This window comes from Pyrgilauda ruficollis, unplaced genomic scaffold, assembly GCF_017590135.1.
Source record: "Pyrgilauda ruficollis isolate IOZ18807 unplaced genomic scaffold, ASM1759013v1 scaffold5, whole genome shotgun sequence".
In the NCBI taxonomy this organism is placed as follows: Eukaryota; Metazoa; Chordata; class Aves; order Passeriformes; family Passeridae; genus Pyrgilauda; species Pyrgilauda ruficollis.
In genome coordinates this window covers 17,899,590-17,923,997 of record NW_024526599.1, presented here as the reverse complement: position 1 = coordinate 17,923,997, position 24,408 = coordinate 17,899,590, and the positions used below count along the sequence as shown (strand labels likewise).

At 40.6% G+C, this 24,408-nt stretch overlaps 1 protein-coding gene across 1 annotated transcript; it reads left to right on the top strand.

Moving 5' to 3' along the window:
- The first annotated feature begins 659 nt into the window (after positions 1–659).
- On the top strand, positions 660–23,859 carry PDGFRL (platelet derived growth factor receptor like). Its single transcript, XM_041479816.1, has 6 exons — positions 660–739; positions 8,017–8,311; positions 15,578–15,729; positions 16,994–17,287; positions 17,577–17,716; positions 20,768–23,859. The coding sequence occupies exons 1-6, from the start codon at positions 685–687 to the stop codon at positions 20,954–20,956; spliced, it is 1,125 nt and encodes a 374-aa protein (XP_041335750.1). The 5' UTR covers positions 660–684; the 3' UTR covers positions 20,957–23,859.
- The last annotated feature ends 549 nt before the right edge of the window (positions 23,860–24,408 follow it).

Below are 24,408 nucleotides of genomic sequence, written 5' to 3'. Positions count from 1 at the left end.
CTTTTCCCCCGTTCAAGTCCAATCTTGCCTTGCATCTACCTTTGTGGCCCCTCCAGTTACATTTTCCTCTTCCTTCTCCTACAAGGAAACCCTCAAATTTCAAGGAATGGCTTTTTACAGCTCATTGTGAGCAGAAACACACACGCGGCAGACATCAAGTTTACCACCTTCATCTCTTTGCTACGGGAGAGAGAGCTGCGCCGTCTCAATGTGCTTCACCTGTGTCCAGAGAGAGACCGCCTCTCTGTTCCACAGTGAGGTAGCTTTCGGTGTGGCAGGCTGATACGAGTGCCACAGTTTGACGCAAAAAATATACTTTTGCTCTCTTAGGCCAGCACTGTTCGGTGCCATACATGCAGCCCCGGGGTCAGCTGCGCTACAGCCCGTGCGGCTCTCGCTGCCCCACCCGGCTGCAGGCCCCAGCCGGACCTCTGCAGAGCCTCGTATGGCGAGGGGCAGCTGGCGCCGAGGAGCTGCTTCAAGAACAGACATCCCCGGGTGTCCCCGAACGTCCTGCGGCTGTAACTCCGCTCCGCACCCCGAGCCTGCAGCAAGGAAGGGCGGGGGGCGGCGGGAGCGGCCCGGCCCCGGCCCCGGCCCCGGCCCCTCCCCGCCGAGGCACCCTGGGGCCGCCTCACGACGCGCCCGCTCCGCCGCCGCCGCAGCGCCCGGGCCGCTCCCGCCATGCGGCTCTGGGTGCTCCTCAGCCTGCTGCTGCTGCAGGAAGCGCTGCCACACGGTGAGCCGCCGCCCGACGGGTCCCTCCGCTTTGTGAGGCGCCGCCGGCTTCCCTTTTCCCAGCCGTACCCGCCGGCCAGACCGTCCCGGGGACGGGAGCGGGAACCATCACGGGAGGGGGCGGCGGCAGGGCTCCCGTCCCGCTGGGCAGAGGCGGAGGGAAGGCGGGTTGGTCGCATCGTGTGAGGCCAGCCGGTCGCCGAAGCCTTCAGGCGAAAATGTGGGCTTGGGTTTTGGGGCTGCTCCTGCCGCCTCCTCTCTTTGGGGCAGAAGGCGTCCGATCCCGTGTGGCGCCTGAGGAGGGACAGTGCTGGACGTGGGACGGCGTTGGACGTGGTGCTGGGATGTAGAAAACAACAACAAAAAAATTTTATATGATTGAGGGCATCGAACTTTACTCATAACTTGAGTTATTACGAGAAAAGTTCTCATAACTTTTTTCTCACAGCCGCTTCAGGCTGTGAGAAAGTCTTGGTGGGGAAGGGACATTCGTAACTAGTTCTTGACTTACGTAGACTTTAACTAGCAAAAGGGAGCTCTTTCCCTCTTGCAAAATGTAAATGAACTTATTAATACTCACTTGGAAGAAACAACAAAAAAGTAATTCCATTACTTTTCACTGTGGAAGGGCTTGGGGATCAAGGCCTGCATAACCTGTGGAAGGGTTTGTAGAGAAATAGGAGGCAGGCTCTTAGGTGTGTGGTGAAAGGCAGAAGCACTTACCACAAGTACTTTAGTAGGTTATAAGGAAAAAATTCTTATAAGAATATAAAAAATTTTCTACCCTAAGAGCTGATAAGCATAGAGAGAATTTGTCAGAGACTGTAGAGTCTCCAGCCTCTGGGAAAGTCAGAGCTCAACTGGACATGGCTCAGAGAAGTTGAACAGAGATGGGAAGGGACTTCCAGAAGCCTTTTCCAGCCTAGTTTCTCTCATGACTACATGCAGAGGAATTGCACTGTGGATCAGAGTGATGTGGGAGAGGATTTCTGTTGAAAGATCTGGTCTGTGGGTATAGAGTGATGTGGGAGAGGATTTCTGTTGAAAGATCTGGTATACCCACATCAAGAAAAGTGGCTTCTATTTGAGAAGTAGACAATAAAAACACAGAATAAGAAATTAGTTGTAACTTTGGCTACAGAAAGATTTCCCAAGTCTCTGTTCTTGTCAGTTTCTTATGTTTATACTGAGGTGTGACTGGGTGCTTCCTGCTCTGCCATCCAGAAGCTTAGCGATGGGAGAAGGTAACCAGGCATGTTTAATAAGAGTTTCTTGTCTGAAGCTAAATGTAGAAGTCCTAATGTAGGAATTGTAATTTCAAAATGGTCTTCCTAATTTATCTTACATTAATTTATGAACTACGGAAATATTCCCCTCCAGATTGGCACTGTGTGTGGATGATTAACTTTTCATTTGAACTATCACAAATGATGAGATGTGTCCAGCTTGTTCTGTTACATTACTTGTAATCACAAAGACTCTTTCCTCATAGTAGTCCTGCTGGTTAATTGTACTTTATGGTAATCTCACACTTAATTTATTTTTTATTTATATTTTTAAATTTATTTTTTAAATTTATGGTAACCTCACACTTAATTTATTTTCACCTCAGGGAAGAATTAATCAGTATAAATTGAGAGAATTGTAAGTCTCTGATGGTGCCAAGATGTAGCATGGGTGTGCCTTGTGGAATGGGTATGTCTGGTAGACAGTGAGCGTGACTCCTTTGTCCTTGTGGGAGACCAGGCTCACACACTGCTCTCTTGACTGACACTTGAAGATCAGGGGCCTTCTTGAGTTATAACCTGTGCAGCTGTGAGACCAGTGGAATCTACATGTGGATACAGGTGATGTTTCAAATAAAAAGCAAATGCTTTTTAGGATTATATAACTAACACCCATTTTGATATTGTTGTGTGTGTGACATTTGTGAGAACAAGGGGCAGACATTAAAGGATAGGGTGAGACAAATACTGTGAACCATGAGCAAAAGTGCTGCATGATAGATTTCTGTGGCATGTGGATGCATAGTCTCCTCCTTTGGCATGATGAGTTACTAGGGACCCCAAATGTACTGTTATCACTGAAATTAGTACAGTGCCTCTTAGAACCGACTTCAGGAGCTGATCAGTGTTAGAAATGAGGCATTTTCTTAATTAATGTTTTTCTAAGTCTTAATTTTATTCTATTTTGATATATAATAAGGAATGCTGTTGCACTAAAACAGTGCAACATTAGGCAGTGCAGTGTTATTAAAACAGTGTGGGCTCAGTGCTTACCTCTAGTGAGACAGTGAAAAATCCCAAACGTGGCATGTGCTTGCATAAATGGGCTGGTTGACTGTGTTCATTTTCTTTGGAAAGTCTTGCAGATTAGATATGGAAATGGAGTATTCTTGGTGATGGTTTCTGTGTTCCTGGAGGGATTTGATTGTCACCCTTTACCTTGGGTGATACTGTAGCAGTTAATTTTGTTACCTGGCATGAAAAGACTTACTTCAGCTAAGACAGAAGACAGGATTGTGAGGTGCAGAAGTGGTGCTGGAAGTGGTCAGTAGGTATCTGGACAGACTTAAAAGGGAGTGTTGGGAAGGAGCATGGCCACAGCTTGCTTGGAAACTCACCTGTTTGGGAGGTGCAACAGAGGCAGAACCAGGTTTTCTGTGTAGGAAGGTAAAAGCTCATGTGATGATGAGCTGAAATGCCCCTGCTGTCACCAGCAGGGAAGTACAAGGTCAGGCAGACAAGGCTCTCAGTGAGCAGCTGGGAGCGTGGTGTAGGAGGGAAGTGTTCAGACTCACTGAACTGCAGAAACATGAAACAAGAGGGAGCTTGTGTGGAGAGGAAAAACTTAATCTTGAGAAAATCAAAACCAGGCTTCTGGCACTTAAAATTGAAAAGCTTTCATAGGGAAGTCTTTAACAGTTTCTTAAAGGCAGAGTTTCAGGTGTGGCAGAGCACACAGTATGGGATGAAGTCTTTCCTAGGGGTGAGGTTGCAGGGTTCTTGTGCCTTAGAAGTAATGTCAGGATCGAGGTTGGCAAAAAGTAGTGGCAATGTCAAAGAGTAATTTGAACAAATTTCAGTAGGGTTTGATGGGAAAAAAAAAAGAAAAAGAAAAAAGAAAAAGGAACCAAAGCTTGTACACTGCTACAGAGTAATCTGGAAAGTTCAACAAGGAACTGGAATGGCCAATTTGGAATGGGAATGCTTATTCAAAAGGCTTATCAGGCCTGTCAGTGGAACCTCCCAGTACTAGGGCACGGTAATATGATAGAATTCCACTAAGATGGAATAGCTTACCTGAGGGAGAAGTGGCAGTATGTGTTGTTAAATCTGTTGTTAAATCTGTTTCCTGGTGGGTTTTGATGGTAAAAGTCATCTGGGCTGAAATACCAGCCCTGTGGAGAAGAACCAACCTGGTAACTGACTGCCCAATGTGTAGTGACTGCTCTGCTAAGGAAAATCAGAGGAGCAGCAAGGACTGGATAGAAGAGCAAAAGGAAGAATAACTTCCCCTCACATGGGCTGGGTCACACACATCGAGGTGTGGTGCAGAATGCAATTGTTTAGATGGCCAGAAATAATGACTTGGAGCTGCTATTCAGAGAGCCCCTCAGAAGAGCAGCAATTCTTGACTTGCTCTGGAGCAGTACTCAAGTAATTGGATTCAGATGTTGTTGTGGAATGGCCTGACTGTAGTTCTGATATTCTTGCAGGAATAATAAAAGACAAAGAAACCACTGATGTGTTTAATTTTGGAAAAGGGAATTTCATAAGAGGAGGACGCTCCTTAACTCACATGTGAGTTAAATATAAAAACCAGAATAAAGCAGACAAAAAGAATTTGAGAAACAGCTTACAAAATTATAAAACCAGCCATAAATCCTTTTTCTTCTTCTGATGTACCATGATGGGGCAGGGAGACATGGCTGCAGAATTTTTATGATGGGTAGGAATGGGGGATAAGAAAGTGAAATTTAACCATTTATCTGTGCACACCCATGTTCACTATGGAGGTGCTTAGAGAGTTTTTAATTGCAAATGGTGACATGATAAGCAAAGAAGAAACTTAGAGTGCAGTATCCTGTGAAACACTGTAAGAGCAGACTCTGAAATAAAATTTTTCTCAATGGGGAGAATCATTAGAAGACATCTCATTAACATGCCAAAAGAATCAATGGGAGAGAAAATTAGCAAGAGAAACTGTTTAAGTGACAAGATTTTATGATATACACCTGAGGTGTAAAATAAATTTGAATCTGAAATTGGTGAAGCCTTAACCCAGCTGCATAGCTTGTATATCTTTTTCCAGAAAAGGGCAATGAAGCTGATGAAGGGTCTAGAGGGTAAGTCCTGTGAGGAGTGGCTGAGGGAGCTGGGGTTGCTTAGCCTGGAGAAAAGGAGCCTCAGTAATGACTTTATCACTGCCTACAACTACCTGAAAGAAGGTGGTAGCAAGGTGGGGTTTGGCTTGTTCTCCCAGGCAGCAAGTGACAGGATGAGAGAATAGAGCCTCAGGCTGGGCCGAGGGAGGTTTGGGTTGGACAGTAGGAGGAATTTCTTCACAGTAGGTGTGATTAGACATTGGGATGAACTGCCAGTGGAGGTGGTGGAACACTGTTCCTGAAGGTGTTTAAGGAAACACTGGATGACACTTAGTGCCATGGCTTAATTGACATTGTGGGTTTTGGTCAAAGGTTGGACTCGATCTCAGAGGTCTTTTCCAACTGAATTGATTGTGATATCACTGCATATCACTGTATCATATCATATAACTATACCTTTCCAGTGAAATGGAATGTCCCAGTCTTTTACAATATCTGGGGGAGGTAGAGGCACAAAGCCAGATGTCTGTATTCTGTAAACTGAAACTGAGCTCATGAATTGCTGAAAAGTCAGTATGGCTTTGGCATGACTGTCTTTTTTTTCCCTTTAGAAGTTTTGTTCTTCTGATCTGCTGAGGTTCTCTGAGGACTTTTTGTAAGAGTGTGGGCATAGATGAGTTGGTTGATGTAGCTGGATTCCCAAAGGCTTTTATTAAGCCTGTTGTAAAAAATTCCTTGGGAACCAATGTGCTGTGAGACAAGGGAAGACCTCTCATGGGACAATAACTAATAGGAAATAAAGAGTAGGAATTAGTCTTTTGGCCATGTGGATAGAATTGCTTTTAACCAGCTGAATTTAACAGGGATCTTGTAAGGCACATGCTTTTCAGCATGTTTAAGTATCTGTTAAAAGAAAAGAAAACTGTCAGTAAAGAGTTGCAGAATGATCTCTCAATTTTGAAAGACTGGGCAGGGAAAATAGGACTTCAGATTTCATGTTGGTGGATGCTGAATAGCACAAACTGTTCTAACTTCATGTATGCCTTGATGGGTTTGTACATATGAATTTTTAACCAGTAGTTCCTACTTAGGAAAGTGGTCTTGGAATTACACTTGATTATTTTAAAAAAAGTCAGCTCCTAATTTTGCTGTCTTGAAAACTAATGAGCTGCTTAGGCAGGAAAGAAGGCACCGTTAATATGTACAACTAGATCTGAGCATACCTTGAACCTGGTGTACAGTCTGCTTTTGTGTTCTTGCCATCACCCAAATGTGGTGAAACTGAACTGTTGTAAGATGCATATTCTTTACAGGAATAATTGGAGTAGGACTTGTCAGTGTGGAAAGAAAATGAGTCAAAAACCCTCAAGTTTTGTAAAAATATATGTGATGGAGAGAGTGTTGTTGGAAAAACATGGATATTTATGTATTTAATACAAAAACTAGAAGGCATATGGTATTTATGTGTAATTTGTGTAATTTTCAAAATTGACCAGACAAATCAATGAAGGAAAACATCCAAGGACAATATAATTTAAAAAAATACCAAAAAAAAACCCCAAACCAGAAACAGCTAAGCGCAATAAAATGATGGCAACTGTGGTTCACAGACCCCTTGAGCTAAAGGGTCTTGGAGTCTTAGGAGAGTAGTATCAAAGGAGCAGAGATGGTTGCCCTGTTCTCTGATTGGCATCTGACATTAGGTGGTGTCAGTGCAAATAAATTTTGGCCTGACCTACTGTAGCCTTTCTAATGTAATGCAAGGAAAAAATGCTACAAACTCCTGGTTTTAAAATTTGTGCTCACAAGGCGTTGTGGTATTTAAAAGAAATCTGTTGTACATCAGCCTGTACTTGGAGAAGTCAAAACAAATGCAGTGCAAGGTGTCCAGCTGGGGTTTGAGGAGTGTCACAGGAGCCATCAGTGGCAGGAATCTGGAATTCCTGCTGTTCGTACTGGCAGCCTGTACCAGTTTTAATTATGTTGAGTATATGTGTATGCTGAGTTTTTCATTCCAGAGGGTGCCTGTTGATTGATTTGTACAATGAAATACCTCAGTGTTTCCCTGTGGAAAACAAGAATTCGCTGTCAGGCGCAGTTAGTGGTGTTTCTGGGGTCTGGCAAAAGTAGTTTTAGGCTTGTCTCACAAAAGGACTGTGCTTCCTGATTTCCAGTTAAAGTTGGAATTTTTTGTTTGTTTTTATTTTTAAATATTTGAGACACCTCACTTTTTCTTTCTGTTTCCTTTGTTTGTTAAGGCAACTGGGCATCCCTGTTGTCTCTAGTTGGTAATGGAATATCATATTGTTTGTCTCTAAATAAGATTCTGTCTTCATCTGGACTGTCAAAATAAATGGCTCTTACGGAGAAGTGACAACTTAAGTAAGTCACCTTCAAGTGACTGAAGTATCACTTGCATTTCAGTAATTACTGTAAACTAAGAAACCTGCATCACCTTTAGTATTTTAGAAATTGTCATGAAGTTTACACTTGTGAGTTCTTCACGTGTTCCTTATGGAAGTGTGGTGTGTGAAGAGGTCATACAGAGTGATGGGCACGTGACATGAACGTGGAGAGCTTGTGTAGTGTTGAGTGCTGCACGGCAACACCAGGAGGGGGACATGACAAAAGTGGCTGCAGATAGAAGTGCTGTATTTCTTTCCCTTACCATTTGTAAAGTTTTCATACCTTGCATATTTCTCTGTTTATGTAAGTGTAGATTTTCCACATGTTCTTGAAAGATGTCTTTTTTTCCCCATTTCCAGGAAAATGTGTCATGGCAGAGTTCAAAAACTTAAGGAAATTAACTCTTACTAAGTTCTCTGCATCTTTTCTGGGGAGAACAAAATTTCAGTTATTCTCTGGGATAATAAAGAAGATTTTTTTCCCCCAAAAGACTATATTAACTTTTTCTAATCAGTAACATTGTCTCCTTTTCTTTATTTTACCAGTTGTTGGACAGCCTGCGAAGAATAAGCGTCCCAAAGAACCTGGAGAAAACAAAATTAAGCCTGTTAACAAGAAAGTAAAACCCAAGAATCCCAAAATGAAGGAGAGAGAGTCTGTGGATTCCTCTTTGAAGTCCCAGTCCATACTGACACAGGTGATGGATAAAGGTCATTTCCAGAAACTAGCTGCCACCTTAAGCCTGGCTGCAGGACAAAGCATAGAGCTGCGATGTAAGGGGAGTAATGTTACTTGGAACTATCCTTCTTATTTAGACACCTTTAAAGACTCCAGACTCAGGTAAACTATTTTTTATTTTTTTGCAGGAAAAATCCAGAACTTTTTTCCCTTACTGTGTTCAGCACCACTGTTGGTTTTTGTTTGTTTGTTTATTTACATTTTTACAGTCACAATGCTCTATTTAATAGTTTTTAGTGTCCACAAAAAGGCTGGGCAACTTTTAGTCATCACCAGTTACTGCCTTGTGATGTGCAGTGTATACTGCACTATACTACTGTAGGATAGTCCTATAGCATGTGAACTCTGTTTCCTTCAGATGAATCTGAAATGGAGATGATGTTCACCATTGTGCTCCAGCCACAAACAGGGAACCACATTAGGACTGGTCCAAAGTAAAACTCCCAAAATGTGTGTGTGGATGTCAGGTGCTCGCTACCAACTCTGTTGCTCTGCAGAGACCTGCTCGTGTTGGACTGTAGTGGTTGCTAATGTGGCTACCACATGAGGTAGTAAGGTTAATTTCCTGAAGAGACTCAAACCCACATCTCTTAACTAGCAAAAAATACACCAGCCTTCATGCTAAGGAGCAAGTGAGAGTAGTCATTCAGAGTTGCTTTTGCATGCAAAATGAAATTGCAGGGCTTGTGTTGCATCAGAGTTTAATGCTGAGGGTTGTTACGTGAAGTTGAGGAAAGCTTTTTCTTTCATCTTTTGACGTCTTAATGAAAACCACAGAAAGATTTGTTAGCAGGAAGAGGAACTGACTGCTCCACCATCTGAGTGTTCTGTTGCTCTGAACATCTTTTCTGAGACTCTCCATACATTGTGCTCCTGGTTTTTCAGGATAGTACATGTAGCTAAATATAGATTAAATGTAGTAATTTAGTTCTGTATTAGAAAGAGGAGGGGCATATAAGGAGCTTAAGGATGTCTTCCACAGGCATTGTATTGCTCTGAGAAGTGTTTGTTTTCACCAGCTGTTTTATGGAGACCATGAAGCACTGTGAGTGATACCCAAAGAAAGAGTTTTTAGGAGCTTTTCTTGGATTATTAGGTGAGAGGGGCACAGAGGTATGAGTCAAGATGTCAGCTGCTCTTGTCTTGTTCCTAAATGAAGTACAAGTGTGTATTGTCTAAATAACTCAGATTATCTGAATCCCAGTGTTCATTATTACTTCATTATTTACAGGTGCAATGTTACCTTAAAATCACTCCCAGTTAATTAGTTTTTCAGATATATTCTTTTTTCCACTTCTGTTTCTGAAGGGGATTGTTGATGAATGGAGGTTACCCACTGGGATCTCTAGCACATCCTCCTGTAATTCCTGAGCCAGTTCTCTGTGCCATTATTGGCTTGTCCTGTGTTGGCTGAGGCGCCCAAGAACTACCCTGGCTGAGTGCAAGGCTTCTGCCACAGTAAGTTACAGCAGCAAGCTGGATCCTGCTGTGGGCTTATCACAGCAATATCTGTCAAAAGATCTAGTGGCCTCTTTAACCTGTTACTGGTTATTCTTTTGCAAGGAATACCATTCTTTCCAGATTTCTTTCAGCAGGTGGCGTTTATTAGCTGCAGTACAGACCTGGCCTCCCAGCAAGCCAGAGCTGGATGAGCAAGCCAGCAGGGAGCGTGCGTGTATGTGGTGGTGGTGATTGTTCTCAAGTCTGTCTTAATGTTTTGTGCATTTGCAAATAGGTTGCTGGTGTGGTTTGGTCCTGTAGACCTCCAGGCCATGCTGAGTGTCAGAATCTGGCATTGAAGAAGGCCAGGCAGTATTAAGGGTTTTTGGAGAGGAATCTGAATGCTTCTTATTGCTGTCTATTGGTTACTTGGCTGTCTATTCCTCTCATGCAAAATTAAGTGTTCTCTATTGATGCATGTGGGACAAAATACAAGAAATTGAGATGGTTTGGGAAAACAGAAATAAGTGTCACGATAGTGTAATTTTCTGTTTTCCAGTTTGAAGTAGTTTGGGATCCTGTTACTTCAGCCATTTACATTTCTGTACTCATTCAAGTTAACAGTGGTAATTTAATCATATAACAGAAGTTACTTATGCCACATAAAATAAGTGCTATAAAACATTTTGACTGGGTGGATGCAACTTGCCTAAGTATTTATTTTCTTTTAGAAGTATGTAAGGCATATACTTAAGGATCTGTATTGAAATATAATGGTCATTGCTTTTGAAATAAGTTATTAAACAGTAAGGCTGTTTGACTAAATCATCAGTTTTGAATGCAAGCAGAAGATCCTAAAATTAACTAGAGAAATTGAAAACATAGATTAGAAGCAGATTTAAGAGTCACAGAATAGTAATAATTTATGGAGACATTGACCACAGAATCCTGTGCAGTTACAGTTTCATCACATTTTTAGCATGGCTTTGGTAATTATCTCAAGGTCTTTGCTGTAGTGCTAATAGGTGCCTGTGAAACAAAATCTGCTCTATAGAATGTGAAATTTGAAATTTGTGTTCTGTGGTTTCAGAAATATTTGATGGATTTTAACTGGAAGTACCATAAAGGTAGCATGTTACTTAGCTCAGGTGGTGTTTGTAAGTGAGGTGGTACTAGAAAAGGTCAGCAAAGCTATGACCTTTCAAGAGGAGCTTAGATCTTCCTCATGGAATATGCACACCATGCACCAAGCATCAACTGCAATAGGTAATTTAAAAAAAATTATTAATACATTACCTTCATTATTTTAAAACAAAATGATTAATATAGGGCAGAGGGGGAAAATTCAGAAAACTTATTAGCAAATAATACCCTACAGCAGAAATTGTTCAGTCATCTAGGTAGATATATGTCCAGTATCTTCTAACATTTTTTGAGTACTTAAAGACCAAGAATAAGATAATCCCCTCATTACCAGTTAGTGAGGTTTGGGGCAAAACCCACGCTAATTAACTGGCTTTTTTACCTTGGATTTCCATATCCATGTGGGTCTTGCTGGACTTAGGGCACTGGTGCAAACCAGAGTTGATGGCAGCAGCAGGAGGACGTGATGGGGCCAAAATGAGGTAATAGAAAGTGAAGGAATGGGTTGGTGTGCCAGAGGAAAAGTGAAAAGGAGGAGAGACAATGGTGATGAGATCCCTGCAGTTGCTGGGGACTAATGGCTACAATTCTTCTGTTCATAGCAACAGATGCTCAGGCATCTAATTTTTACTTTTCCCTTAAATAATAGAAGGTATGTGCAAATTGAACTACTCTGGTATTTTGGCTTGCAACTAGTTAAATTTAGCATCAATGTATTTTCTCTAGGTGGTTGCAAAAAGAAGTAGGGATAAAACCCAGATGTTTTGCCTCCATGCTATGCTTACCACATTTTTAACTCACCCATATGGTAAGGAGAATACAGCAATCTGGGGGGACAATATGCCTTTTCTAAAGAGGAAAATTTTCATTAGAAAAGCCATTTCTGTAGTATTAGTGGTTGTGCTTTCATTGAATTTGTCCTTGTAGGCGTACTCTACAACCTGGTAAATAAAATATGTTACTTGCTGTACTAGAGAGTCTCGGTTTTTAATGTGTCTGCAGCTGTTACATGTGCTATAATTATCATATCTGAGGGAGTGAGAGATGCTGAGTGAAAGGAAGAGGAGGAGAAGGACTCTTTGGCTGCTTCTTGCTGAGGTGGAGCAGAAATTCTGCCTTTCCACTGCTCTAACTGGAGTACACAACAGTACACACTGAAACAATTTACTTAGCTTTAGAGACTGTAGTGTGCCATGCAACTCTGAGAGAAAGCTTGAATCATGCAAACATGGTTCCTAGCTTAAGGACACACACAAGCTTGCTTCAGAACTAGCCTGTTATCTCCTGTAATGCTCCCTTGGTTTGTGCAGCACTTGCATACTTTTTGTCTGAAAATTTTGTGTGTTGGCTGAACTGGCCAAAAACATTGGTGGTGTTAACAGTCGGAGGCTGGTCTTGCACACCCAGTACAGAAGGGCTGGAATGCTGTTTTGTAAGACTGTGCATAACAAATTAATGACAGGAGGCTCACCCAGAAACTGGATCTACAACATAAGAGAGGGATAAAAATAAGGGCAGGCAGATTTTCCCTTTACTAAAGCTTTATAGCAGAAAGCTGCTCTGACTTCACACAGTCTCTGTGCTGCCTGGTCAGAGCTTGGGTCTCCCCTGCTGAAGACCAGCTGCATTTGACTGTCTGATAAGTAAACTGACACAAAATGGAGCTGCTCAGATGAAAGAAGCTGGGGCAAACAGCTGGACATACATCACATGTACATTCGTGTGAGAAGAAGGTGTCTGGACAGGAGCACTCCCACAAATTGAGGAAACTGCGTGTGGTGGAGGCCAGAATTAGACTGAAATTAGACTGCTTTCACTGAGTGCAGTGAATGCATCCCACAGGCTTAGTGGGATGTCAGTTGTGCTCATGTGTATAACTGAATTTGAGTTTGCTGCTTGTGCTTTGAAGTTTAAAAGCTAAGGATTTTTGTCTTGTGTAAAACAGCAAGATGTTATGTTCCTGTCCTAGTGAGTGTGTATTTGAGATAAGCTCTCTTTTGTCAGTATGAATGCAGCTACTTGAGAGGAATTTGGTAGATGCTCTTTGAGTGATGCTATGTATACTGTCTTTATATATATTTTTATATAAATATATATTTTAGCTTCTAAATGTGGCATAGTTTTCTGGCAAAAAAATCTAAACTTTATATAAAGTTTAATAAGATGAACGTATGGAATAAGATTTTGGGCTATGTTTCTAGTATCTTTAAACAGTCTGGTAATGTTTGTATATACAACATTTTTATTTTGCGACATCTGCAATACCGGAAAGTTTTGGCTTCTGGGTCAGATTTCCCAGCATCTAAAATACTAATTAAATACTAATGAAATGATAAGTTGCCCTGAAAATATTGGTTAGCTGCAGGATTTGCCATTAATACTTTATTTTATATGGCCTGTTTTGTCTGCTTAATATGGTCATGTCTCAAGTTTCAACATTACACTCTCAGATACCAGGTTTTGTTATTGCATGTTTGTGGATGACTACCTTGCTAGGTTATTACTGAATAACTTGTTCACAGTTAAGAAGAACACACTGTACAATAATTAATTAACTCTGACCTTATTTTGCTATCTGTTGGGATTTCAAGCTATAGCTCAGTGTCTGCATTAATGATTGGAAGCAAAAGAGTTCTGGCATAATGGGTTCTCTGTATTGTAGACATTTAGTACTTGATCCTTGGAAAACATTTTATTCTGAGGTTGTCATATAGCCTGTGAAATGTGAACTGTGGAACTAAATGGTAATAATACAGACTAGGACATGTTTTGGGTTTATCTTTTCTTCATTTTGGGTGTGATACACAGCATGTTCTCTTGCACAGATAGGAATCTCTCAAAAGTTATCCAAAAACTGACGATAGTTTATAATATAAGGTAGTGTATATATTAAAAATGGGAAGACTACTGCACCATAATTACATGATTCTAAAAAATGGAATCAGACAAGGTTGTGTAGGACAAGTGCATTAGTGGATAGGAATTGTCATTTGCCTGTTTATTGAGGCAGGCCTCAACACTGCCCTGTGGTGGATCCATGTGTGTCTATGTTGGCGTGGATCTAATGGTGTCTGAGGGCTTAGTGGAAAAGGCAGTTCCCAGTTATCTGTTTGAGGTGTGTATTTGGCGTGCTTTTAGTCTCTAAGCTGCTGGCCAGGCTGAAGGCTGAGTACGGGGTCATGTGAACTTCTGCTTGTGATTGCTGCTAATTGTGCAGACTGCTAGCAGAGCACCTGGGGAGCCAGAACTTCTGGGAAGCACATGCAGCTGAAGTGGTGCCCTCTGTTTTTAAGCAGTTATTCTGCCTGCAATGGACAGTTAAGCAAAACTCTTAAAAAAGGATAAAAATTTCTTCAAAGAAGCTAATCGCAGAAAGAAATTCTTCAGTCGGGTATCTGCCTAACTGCCACATTATTAAGAATTAGGAGGGTAATAAATATTCAAAAAATCCACAGTTAAATGAGTATGAGAGCTGTTCAGATTTCATGCAAGCTGTGTATTTGTCTAAATCCCTTTTAAAACAGTAAAAAGAAGTTCATTATCAAATACTTAACTTGGAAAAAATAACTCCTGACTTGGTTAGAAAGAAATTACCTTGTAACTCAATGTCTTGCAAAGGAAAGAGGGAACCCTTTGTGACCTAGATCCACTACCATGAGAAGCAGCTGGTTGAAAAGAACATTTTTAAGGGTTGGAGCAGCAGCAGAGTGCATCAGTGCTGTCACGTGGCTGTGCTGACAGGATTCCCTGAGAACTGGTACTTTTGGGCCATTGCTTTTGCAGTCCATCAAAAGTCAACCCAGTAGACTGTCATCCACACTGCCAGCTGTCTGCCAGAAAGAGCCAGGAAGGTAAACCTTAAAATATATGAAAAAAGAACAAGATGAGACTCTAGCTACTGTATTTCATAAGGACCTTTCCTCTTAGAATAATTGTCAGTATCTATGTATATGTCTACATATTTATAGATATTTGCACATTTACAAATGTCAATCTACTGAGAGATGTGCCTGGGAAATTCAGGAGAAGGAAAAAAAAAAAGCAAATCAAGTCTGAAATAATCACACAGGCTGAATTTTGTGTAGTTACATGATGGCACTGCCAGTACACCTCCAGCAGTTCTCAGGGTCATGCTCTAAAATAGCCAAGGGATATGGAGGAAACTCCAGTGAGGTGACTTAGACCACAGGAGTAGGTGAGGCAAAATGACTTAATTTTCAGGACAAATCCAAGCTGAGGTAGCAGCTCTTTGCAAGTGGAAACTTGGACTGGTATGTTAAAAATTGGTAAAGCATTCACACTGAAAGCAGGCAGAAATTATTAAATAAACTCTCAGTAGAATACCTGCTACTAACTACTTGTCAGTTATCTTTGTTAGATTTTATTGAAACAGCGTTACAGTGTTGAAAAGGGACTGAGGTGCATGTGGGTTGACATGTAGAATGAAAGAAAGGGCTGTGCATGGACAAACTAGGACAAAACACAGATGAACATATGGCCTAGAGCAGTCACAGCCCAGTTTCAAAATGGAGACTTGAAGGAATGCAAAAATGAACTGTACAAGACTTTTGTCTTGCAAGCTCTTGTATGTAGTTAAAATCAATAAAACTGCTCATGTAAACAGTCTGCTAGAGCAAAAGAGGAAGTTGCAACAGAGCTCTGAAAGTGAAAAGTGATCAGTTGCAGAGAAGGAATAAAAAAATCAAAAGTGGAAATGAGCTGACAGAAATATACAAGGAAATTCATCTGTGCTTGTCTTTGCCTTTCGTTTTTGTTTTTCCACAGCATAAAGCAGCTTGACAGGTACAGTCAGCTGATCCTTGCAAACTCCACAGCTGCAGATACAGGTGAATACAGCTGCTGGCTTCAGCTGTGCAATGGTAACAAATGCAGGAAGGATGAGACTAAAACAGGATCAACATACATCTTTTTCACAGGTAATTAACTCACTGGGGGATTATTAATGGAAATATATTTGCTGGTAAGACAGGAATAAAGCTACATCAGTGATTTCATTGTCAAGATTACTGCCACAGTTTTCATCTATTTTTAGTGGATGTTTATGAAGACTGCTGGTGGGCAGAAAATTACTTGCTTAGTGTGATTTTTTTGAGTCCATTTTCCCTCAGATTATGCAAAATACCCAAAGTAATGGAAAATGCAATGAAAATCACATACCTTATAACACACTTTCTGAGGATTTTCTACAAAACTAATAAAAATGTTTCAATTTTTGAAAATGTGTCTAAATAAAGAAAATAAATTTGTGCAGAAGATTCATTTTGTCATGGCATTCAGATGACCCCATGGACTCTTCCCCCACTGCCAATTAATTCCAGTTACTTGCACTGCCTTAAAAATATCAATAAGGCCACAGTTTCTCTGAGGAGTCATTATAGCATGTTGAGAGGCAAAACACTCTTCAAGTGCATGTGATGTCCCCTAGAGCCTGTGCACAGTTTGTTGCTGCTTGGTACAACAGAGCTGAAATCAAGTGGTTTGGTTTTTATTCTGGAAACCGTTCTGAATAACAAAATAACCTTTGATGCCTCATAGAGCTAAAGTATTCATGGCTAGAAAATGTTTTAGTACAAAATGTTAAGATAGGATGGTTTGCAATACATTTTGAAGGCAAATTGGACCATGAGAAAGAAGAGCTTAATGTTTTTAGGATACATTCCTTAGAAAGGCTGGAATAAACTTTTCAGTCAAATTATTATGTAAATGCTTGTGCTAGAAAGAGGAATTTCAGATTTAGGTTTCCAAGAAGCATGCTAATTATAAAAATACTCCTTAACTGTGATTCTGAGGGCACTAAATATTTCTTCTAGTTAGGACAGTAAATCAAACATTTTGGCTAAAAGCATAGGTATAAAAATCTGTTGCTTCAAAAAATATATTTTTCTAGTAGTCCTTATCTTACCAGTGGTGATGGGATCCAGATAAGTATTTGGAAACTTACTAAAGGACATTCCAAAGATTTTCTTAAGATTAAAAAAATACTTCATTTTTATTTTCAATTTAATGTTTTTTTAATGCAAGCAATGTTGTTTTTTCTTTTGTGTGTATGCATATTAAAATTAAGCCAAAGCTTTTTGTTTTAAATGTTGCTCACAGCTATTTTCTCTTGTCAAATGTACTTCTCTTTCTGTTAAACCAAGATGTAATTCTTTCTGTAATTATGTCAACTCTTCTGCACAGACAAAGAGGAGCTTTTTGTACCTACTCCCAGTTATTTTGAGATTGTGTACCTGAACCCAGATAAACCTGCAGTCATCCCATGCCGTGTTACTACTCCTTCAGCAAAAGTGACTCTTCACAGGGAATTTCCAGCAGAAGAAATTGAAACAGATGGAACTTATATTTTTTATGATGCAAAGAAGGGTTTTGTCTTCCAGCACCCTACTTCTGATCATAAAGGTATTGTCTACTGCAAAGCAGAGTCACAGGGAGCACCTCAGATTTCCATCAAATATCACCTACTGTATGTGGAAGGTAAAGTGCAGTTTTCTCTGTGCTTAAATTGACTCTTCTGCTGATGCTAGGAAAATAATTTTTAGAAGTGAAATATGTAGTGTAGTGAGAGTTTTAAAACCTTGATCAAAAGTACATGTGATAAAACATTTATCAGGTTTAAATTCCAGCAAATTTCCCAGTTTAGAGGGGAAAGTTGCAGGTGTAAAACACCTGTTGCATTAAGCAAACTGAGTCAAAAACTGACTCTCAATGTGATCAGTGTATTTAACTTCAGCAGCTAATTTTTTGTTTCTAAACACTGTCTCAGTTCCCAAGGGCCCACCCTCAACCACAATTGCGGTGTCATCCAGTAGAGCCGGACTTGGTGATAGAGTTCATGTCGTCTGCACAGTCCTTGGGGAGCCAGATGTGGATGTGAACTTCAGGTGGCAGTATCCAGGGCAAGAGGTAAGAGGTGAATGCCCTGCCTGAAATGGTTTGTTCTTCACAAAGGCAGCGTTTTGAACGCTCTTGCCAGTTCAGGCATGCTGGCAGGAGGAGGCAGCATATCCTCTTTCAACTTCAGCCTGTCTTTCCCTGAGAATCTCCCTGAGAAGTCACACAGGGATGAAGCTGGAGAGCCCTGTTAGTAAAAATCAAATTCAGCAAAGCTCACTCCTCCTTCACATTTCCATTCCAGAGATGCTTGGCCTCTGGCAGCATTTCCAAAGACAGCCTCAGACAGGGTCAAAGCCAACCAGCATCAGGAAGCTGTTCTAAGGGAAGCCACAAGGCCCACTGATGCCTGGATATCTGCATTTGATATCCCTTTTTTCTCCATGGCTTGGGTGCATGAATTATTCCAGCAGAGAATTTTTGTTGCCCATATTCTGAAGCAGAATCTGCTTCTGCCCAGCCTCATCTGAAAGAATCCACAGGAAACACAATGTCAATCTGTGGTATCTTTTCTTGCACAAAATAAGATGTATCTGACTAGCATCACTGAAGGTCCCTTCTCTTTTCCCTGTAACCACCCTCACCTGTTACGGCAGGAGCTCATTTCTTAATCATTCTAGACCCAGCTTGGCCTTCCAAAACTCTGTCTCATTAGTATCCACTCTAGTTTTGCATCTTTCCCAGGCTGCCCCCAGCCTGGTTTGCTGGCAGTTACTGGCCCAGCTGTTCCTAGTGGTTTTACTGCACCTGATGCATGTTGGCATGTGCATGTTTACACCTCTCTAGCACTGATTGGATATAAACAGCTGAAGCGTGCAGGTTATCTCCCTTGTTTGCTATGGATACTAGAGCTGCAGTGCAGGGCACATGGGCTGTCAACAGAGGATTACACCCTCCCACTGCACCCACCTACGGGGGTGAGAGAGGCTTTGGCCTGTGGCCTGCCTCTGTGCTTATCCACTAGGGTAAACTATCTCAGCTCCAGCTGTGCCTGGGGATAGGGAGGAGAGAGCTGTGTTTGGGTTTCTGCCCCAACAAAAGGATCAAGTAAATGTCAGAGTAGAAGCACTGCATGCTTGTTGGAAACTTAACATTTATTGAGAGCGTTCATATACAAAAGGTGGGGTGGAAGGAGAAGAGACAAGACCATCAGTGATGCTGGTCATATAGACCTTTTATGCAAAAAAAAGGGCTGATATTGTTCTAAGATTCACTGGGTGTTTCCATTCATGCTGCTGCTTTCAGTGCTGGGAGCTCAGGAATGGTTTTGTCCCAGCCCACAGCACTCAGCAGCTGGGCTCTCACCTACTGCCTAATTCCTGAGCAGAAGCAGCACATCAATCTCTGCTTGTCCCTAGGTACGGTGCATTGTGGAGACCCTCCTTTTATCTCTGTAGTCACTAACCTCTCTTTCTTTTTTTCCACTCAGTTGTGGTTTTCTTCCTTGTTTCCCCTTGCCACTCCCTGACAATTGCATTTGCTCACTCACCTGCTGTGAATGCATACAGATCCACCCTTAATCTGATTCCATGCAACAGGCTGCAAAGCAGGCAGTTAGTTTGAGGAAAAATGGACTAGCAAGAGCCTAACCAGGCAAAGAGAGTCCACTTTGCACAGCCTTTACCTTCACGTTCAGTAGGGTCAAGGATGTTCCACTTGCTATATTTAAGAAGTAACTTAGACTTGAATTAAGTGTGCAGTATTACTTGGTTGTAGGTAGCGCTTAATTTTCAGGCTTGGAACAGGAGGTAGTGCTTTGCCAAGTGGCTTCATTGATTTTAAATATTTAAGAATTTCTATTACATTTACAACTGCCAAAAATTTTTATGGGTTTTTTTCCTATAGCTGGTACTGCCTGCCACTTCTTAGGCATTCCCTGACTGCACTGTGACTCATCCCTAAGTTTCAGGAAAACTGAGAGCTGCCTTTGTACTGGTCATTTTGCAAGTGTGAGATTGTAGCTTTGACTCTGCATAAGTGTCTAACTTATCCTATTGCTACATCTAGCTTAAGCCTTGTAGCATTCATATTGGTAAGTGGTTAATCCATCTATGTCATGAGGCAAGGGAAGATGGTTTCCACACAGAAACCTCTCTCTTGCATTTTTATCCCAGCTACTGGTATAGCAGAAGCCAGTGTGCTGACTAGCAGCTGCTGGATTTTGGAAGAAAAGAGACTGCCGTAGTCTATCATTGGGCCAATTTCTCTTATACAGTATTTTGTGACCTCCTGAGGTGCCAGGTAGTGTGAACTCATAACCAGTCCATTAGAGAACTCCCTTATAGAATTTTTTTTAAAAAGTGCCTTTTACTTAATAACAAAAAAACCCCAAACCAAAACAAAACCAAAAAAACCCAAACAAAAAAACCAAAACAACAACAACAAAAAACCCACGAAAAAGCAGTTTTTGATGTAAACATTGGGGGTTTGTATTTTTGGCATTGAAGTTACATACACATTTTGGAAAGCAGAATGTGACAGTTAACTCAGAAGTAGTTGAGAATTGTTACTGTTTGTTTCTACGTTATCTGATGTAGTGTTTTCTAAAACTATAGGAGGAATTAGTTTTCAGCATGTGACATACAGCTATTCACTGTGCTAAAAGAGAATGAAAGCTCAGTCAGCTACCTCATGCCACTGCTGCCTTCCTTTTGTGACATGCTTGAAGTCTGAAAATGAGCTCACGCATCTATCTTGACACCTCCCCCAGGACACCTCACCTATTTGATTAGGTACCCAAATGCAGCTTTAGTAAGTGGCCTAAAAGTGAGCTCATGCACAGGCTCCAGCAGAGCTTTGCCAATTCCAGTACCTGTGCTTGGAGTGGAAGAGCCATTGTATTATCCTTATTTGGCATAGCTTATTGGTACATCAATATTTAATGCAGGAATGTTGCTGCCACTGCCAGACACCTTCAGTTCCCTCACTTAGGGCTGACTTTTGGATATAGGCTCGTACTCTCCAGCCTCTTGCTTCAATGTGATGGGGTGGTGTCACTAAATACACTTTGTGGAATCACCTATTTTATGTGGGTGGGTTGTTTCTGTTTTGTTCTGTTAACAGTCCGGGAGGCCTGTGATTATTCAAAACTTCTGGAGATTGATAAACAGAGGAATTGGCCATACTACAAGACTCTCAAAGAGTGTTCTTCTTGTGGAGGATTTTGAAGACACAGATGTGGGAAACTATATTTGTATAACTCAGAACCTACAAGGAGAAACAACCGTAGCTACAAAAGTTGAACTGAAGTGATAGAAAAGACTTCTGGTTATGGACTGACCTGTACGTTGTTTGACATTATAGCCATTAGTTTTCTTTATTAATATTTAAATGTAGCTTCTCTCTCACTGTTTCTTTTATATGTCAATGCATTTCGTGTTGATGAGCTTGACAGGCCACAACAGAGTGTCCTGTCAAGCAGTAGTGAGTTAATGAAACTACGATGAAGCATTAAAGTGTAAGTCTGAACATGCCTAGGGTGTGTGCATATTTAGAAACAGGTGCTCTTTGGGCTTTCCTTTGCATATAGTCTTTCCCTCAGACTCTTGCATGAGGTCAAGTCCACGCTGTGTGGAGCGTGCAATTTTAACAGTAAGAGTACTGTACATGTTTAAAACAACAACAACAAAAAAGCAAACTAAAAAAGCCTTGTAACAAAGTTAGCCAATAGCAGTTGTTTATTTTGCAAGAATAATTAAATTTCTGAACATCATGAAAACATAAACGTGTGTGTGCTCGTTTTCATACGTATGTAAAGACAAACACAAAATTTTCTCTCCTGGTGAAGATTAATACCCTCTAGGACCTTAATATATATTTAGTATCTCCAGAGACTTGTAAGTAGTTGGGTATACTCGATTTTCCTTATGTTGTTGCATTCCTACACCCTTACAATATGTAGCTTACTTAATAGTTCACTCGTTAGATGTCTGGTGTTATGTTTAGTAAATTACGTAGCAAATTATGATTGCTAAAGGTAAAACTTGCATTTATTTATATATTTGCATTTACAGAACAGAAAAAAAAAAGGCAAAAAAGCAAACATTAGAATAATGTTCAGTTTTACAGCAGAGTTTCTTCTTAGGTTAGTAACAAGTTCAACTTCATTATATTAATTTACTTAGAAGAAAAGGAAAGATATTTTCATTTACACAGAACTATACCTGGATAAATAAGCCACTGCTTCTCTCACCCTGGGTTCAGTACAAAGAAAGAACTTGCCAGAGGAGAAGGTAAGAACTTGATAACAACATTATTGGACATTTTGGCAATGTTTGGGGTTTTTTTCTTAGTCTCAAGCACCAACTTTATGTGGGCTAGAACTTTAAATACAATCTACTCCTTAGTAGTGAAATGACAAAAACCATTTAATGCAAGCCATGTTACTTACAAGGCAAGTGAAAACCAGCTTTTTCTGAACACACAAGAAAGCAAAGCAGGAACTGGTCCCTTGGTCACACACTTCCCTCTGTTTCAGCCTGCGTTTGACTGGAATTCCTAAAACTTTCTTCTGCTGAAGGCCCGAGGTAGCCCTGTGCTCCAGCTGATTCAGACCTTTGAGCAGATGTACAGCACTGTTTGGAATAGTGACAGCTCTAAGTGCTAATGTAAAAATGGCAGCTTCCCACTAAAGTCAGTGATCTGATTAGTAGTGTAGCTAATGAAAACATTAAACAAGCTTGCTGAATGCTTTTTCTTCAGCATGCAGGAACCTAAACCAATTTAACTGATAAGAGAAATACCCATGGTAAAGACTGAAATGGTTCCATGCAGGTCTCATGTGATAGGCTACATGGAGAACATTCCCCAGGAACTTTTTTCATCTCTGGTCTCTGAAAATAAGGTATCTAAAAAAAATTAAAACAATATGCAGTAGAGCTAACTTTGAAGGTGTAAGAGGCAAGGTTAATCTGTTAAAATGTATCAAGAACATTACGCTGTAATCCAAAGACTAAGTAGGTTATACAATTTCATAGTAATACCTAAAAAAGATCTTTGGGCCATTTTTTTAGGAAAAAAATGTCCTTGTATTGCGTGGGTGCTTTTATTCTGACCAAATTAACTTTAACAGTCATTGAGCTTCTAGGTGAGGCTGTGCAATGTGATAATTTCCTTTTCAGCATTTTCATTCCTCAGACCAATGTATTTTCCTTTGAACTAAAGGAGTTGTGCCAGCTTTTTGAATTTCAAAGTGCATTTGAGCCTGTAATTCAACAATTGATTTTCTTCTCAAAGTATCTGGGAAGTGGGAGATCATGTCACCTGCCCACCTTTGTTCAGCAGCTCAGTGGAGGCATCACTTCTTGATGACAGTTTGGCAGGAGAGGAAAGATGGTGTAAATCCATTGCTTGAGTATTCCCCTGGGGTGTAATGGTTATGCCTAACCATCACATGCAGGCCTCAAGACTGACACAGAAGCAGTGCCTCTAAGGAAGAGTTTTGGTGGGTGTCACATCCTGTCCCTCCTTTCTGTCCTTGTCCTCCCACCAAGCATGAAAATAATTATTGTAATTGAAAAACTATGAGAATTCTTTTACTGTGTATTTTACACAGTTTTTATTTTACCAAAAGCCTCTTGGGCAGAGCTGATGTTACATTGATGCAGTTAATTGCACATTTCCACCTAAATGAACAGTGACAGGGGAAGAAAATGAAGCCTGGGAAATAAAATTTAAGTGACTTGTCAAAGTTACATGCCTAAAGCTGCCAGTGCTGTTATTTCTATTTCTATACCTGTGTCACTGCTCTTCTAAGGAAAGGCAGCAGCAGTGGTCAGAAGGTATTTTTTTCTTCAGGGTTCAGTGGTTATCCCAACTTTATGATGACCTTTTTAGCTGCAGCTCAGCCCTAAATGATTTCCTGGCTGTCAGACAAGATCAGTGGTTGGTTACTGTATAGAAGGAATTTCATGACACCAGTTTACATGGAAGTGTCTTTGGAGTTAGTAATGAGAAACATCAAGTCTTTAGTTAGCTCAAGGAAATGATTCACCTCAACTTTTATAAAAAATACAGTGCAACTTACACAATGACCTTTAGAGAAAAGCATTGAAGGTGAACCATACTATGCATAGTTTGAATGGCAAAAAACTATCTGGTACAGCTGTTAAATGTCACCATAGCTTCCTCTGAAACCTATCATTAGGGATGGAACAGAGAGTAAAGTTGGATATCTGAAGAAAATAATTTGTTCAATTGCTTGACCTTTGGCTTATGATGATGAGCAGATTTCTAGCTTTTCCTGAAGGAAACCTAATGCTAAAGAAAAAAGCCCAAAATATGCAGAAGTTACTGGATTGAACAAAGTCTTTACTAACACATGATACTTAAGTTAAAGCTTGAAATACTAATACTCAAACAGAGAAAAACATTGAAACAGTATTTACAGATTAGCAGAATTATTTAATTTGTTGAGACCAACAGGACAAACACTAAACAGTTATTTCTGTAATCTGATTTCTACATACAAGCAGTCTTCATTTCTTCAAAAAAGCATTAAAGAGTCTACTTGCAAGCAGTTTAGACATGAAGAGTCACCTGTACTGTGGAGGTAAATGATCAACAAATTAACAGTCTTTGCATTATCTACTATTCATACTTACTGTTCTGTACGGTAGCCTGGAAAAGCTTTCTCTGCTCTTGCTATAGGAAGGGCTGTGCCGTATTCAACCTTCAAACATTTGTGTGCACTCTGCTTGCATGTT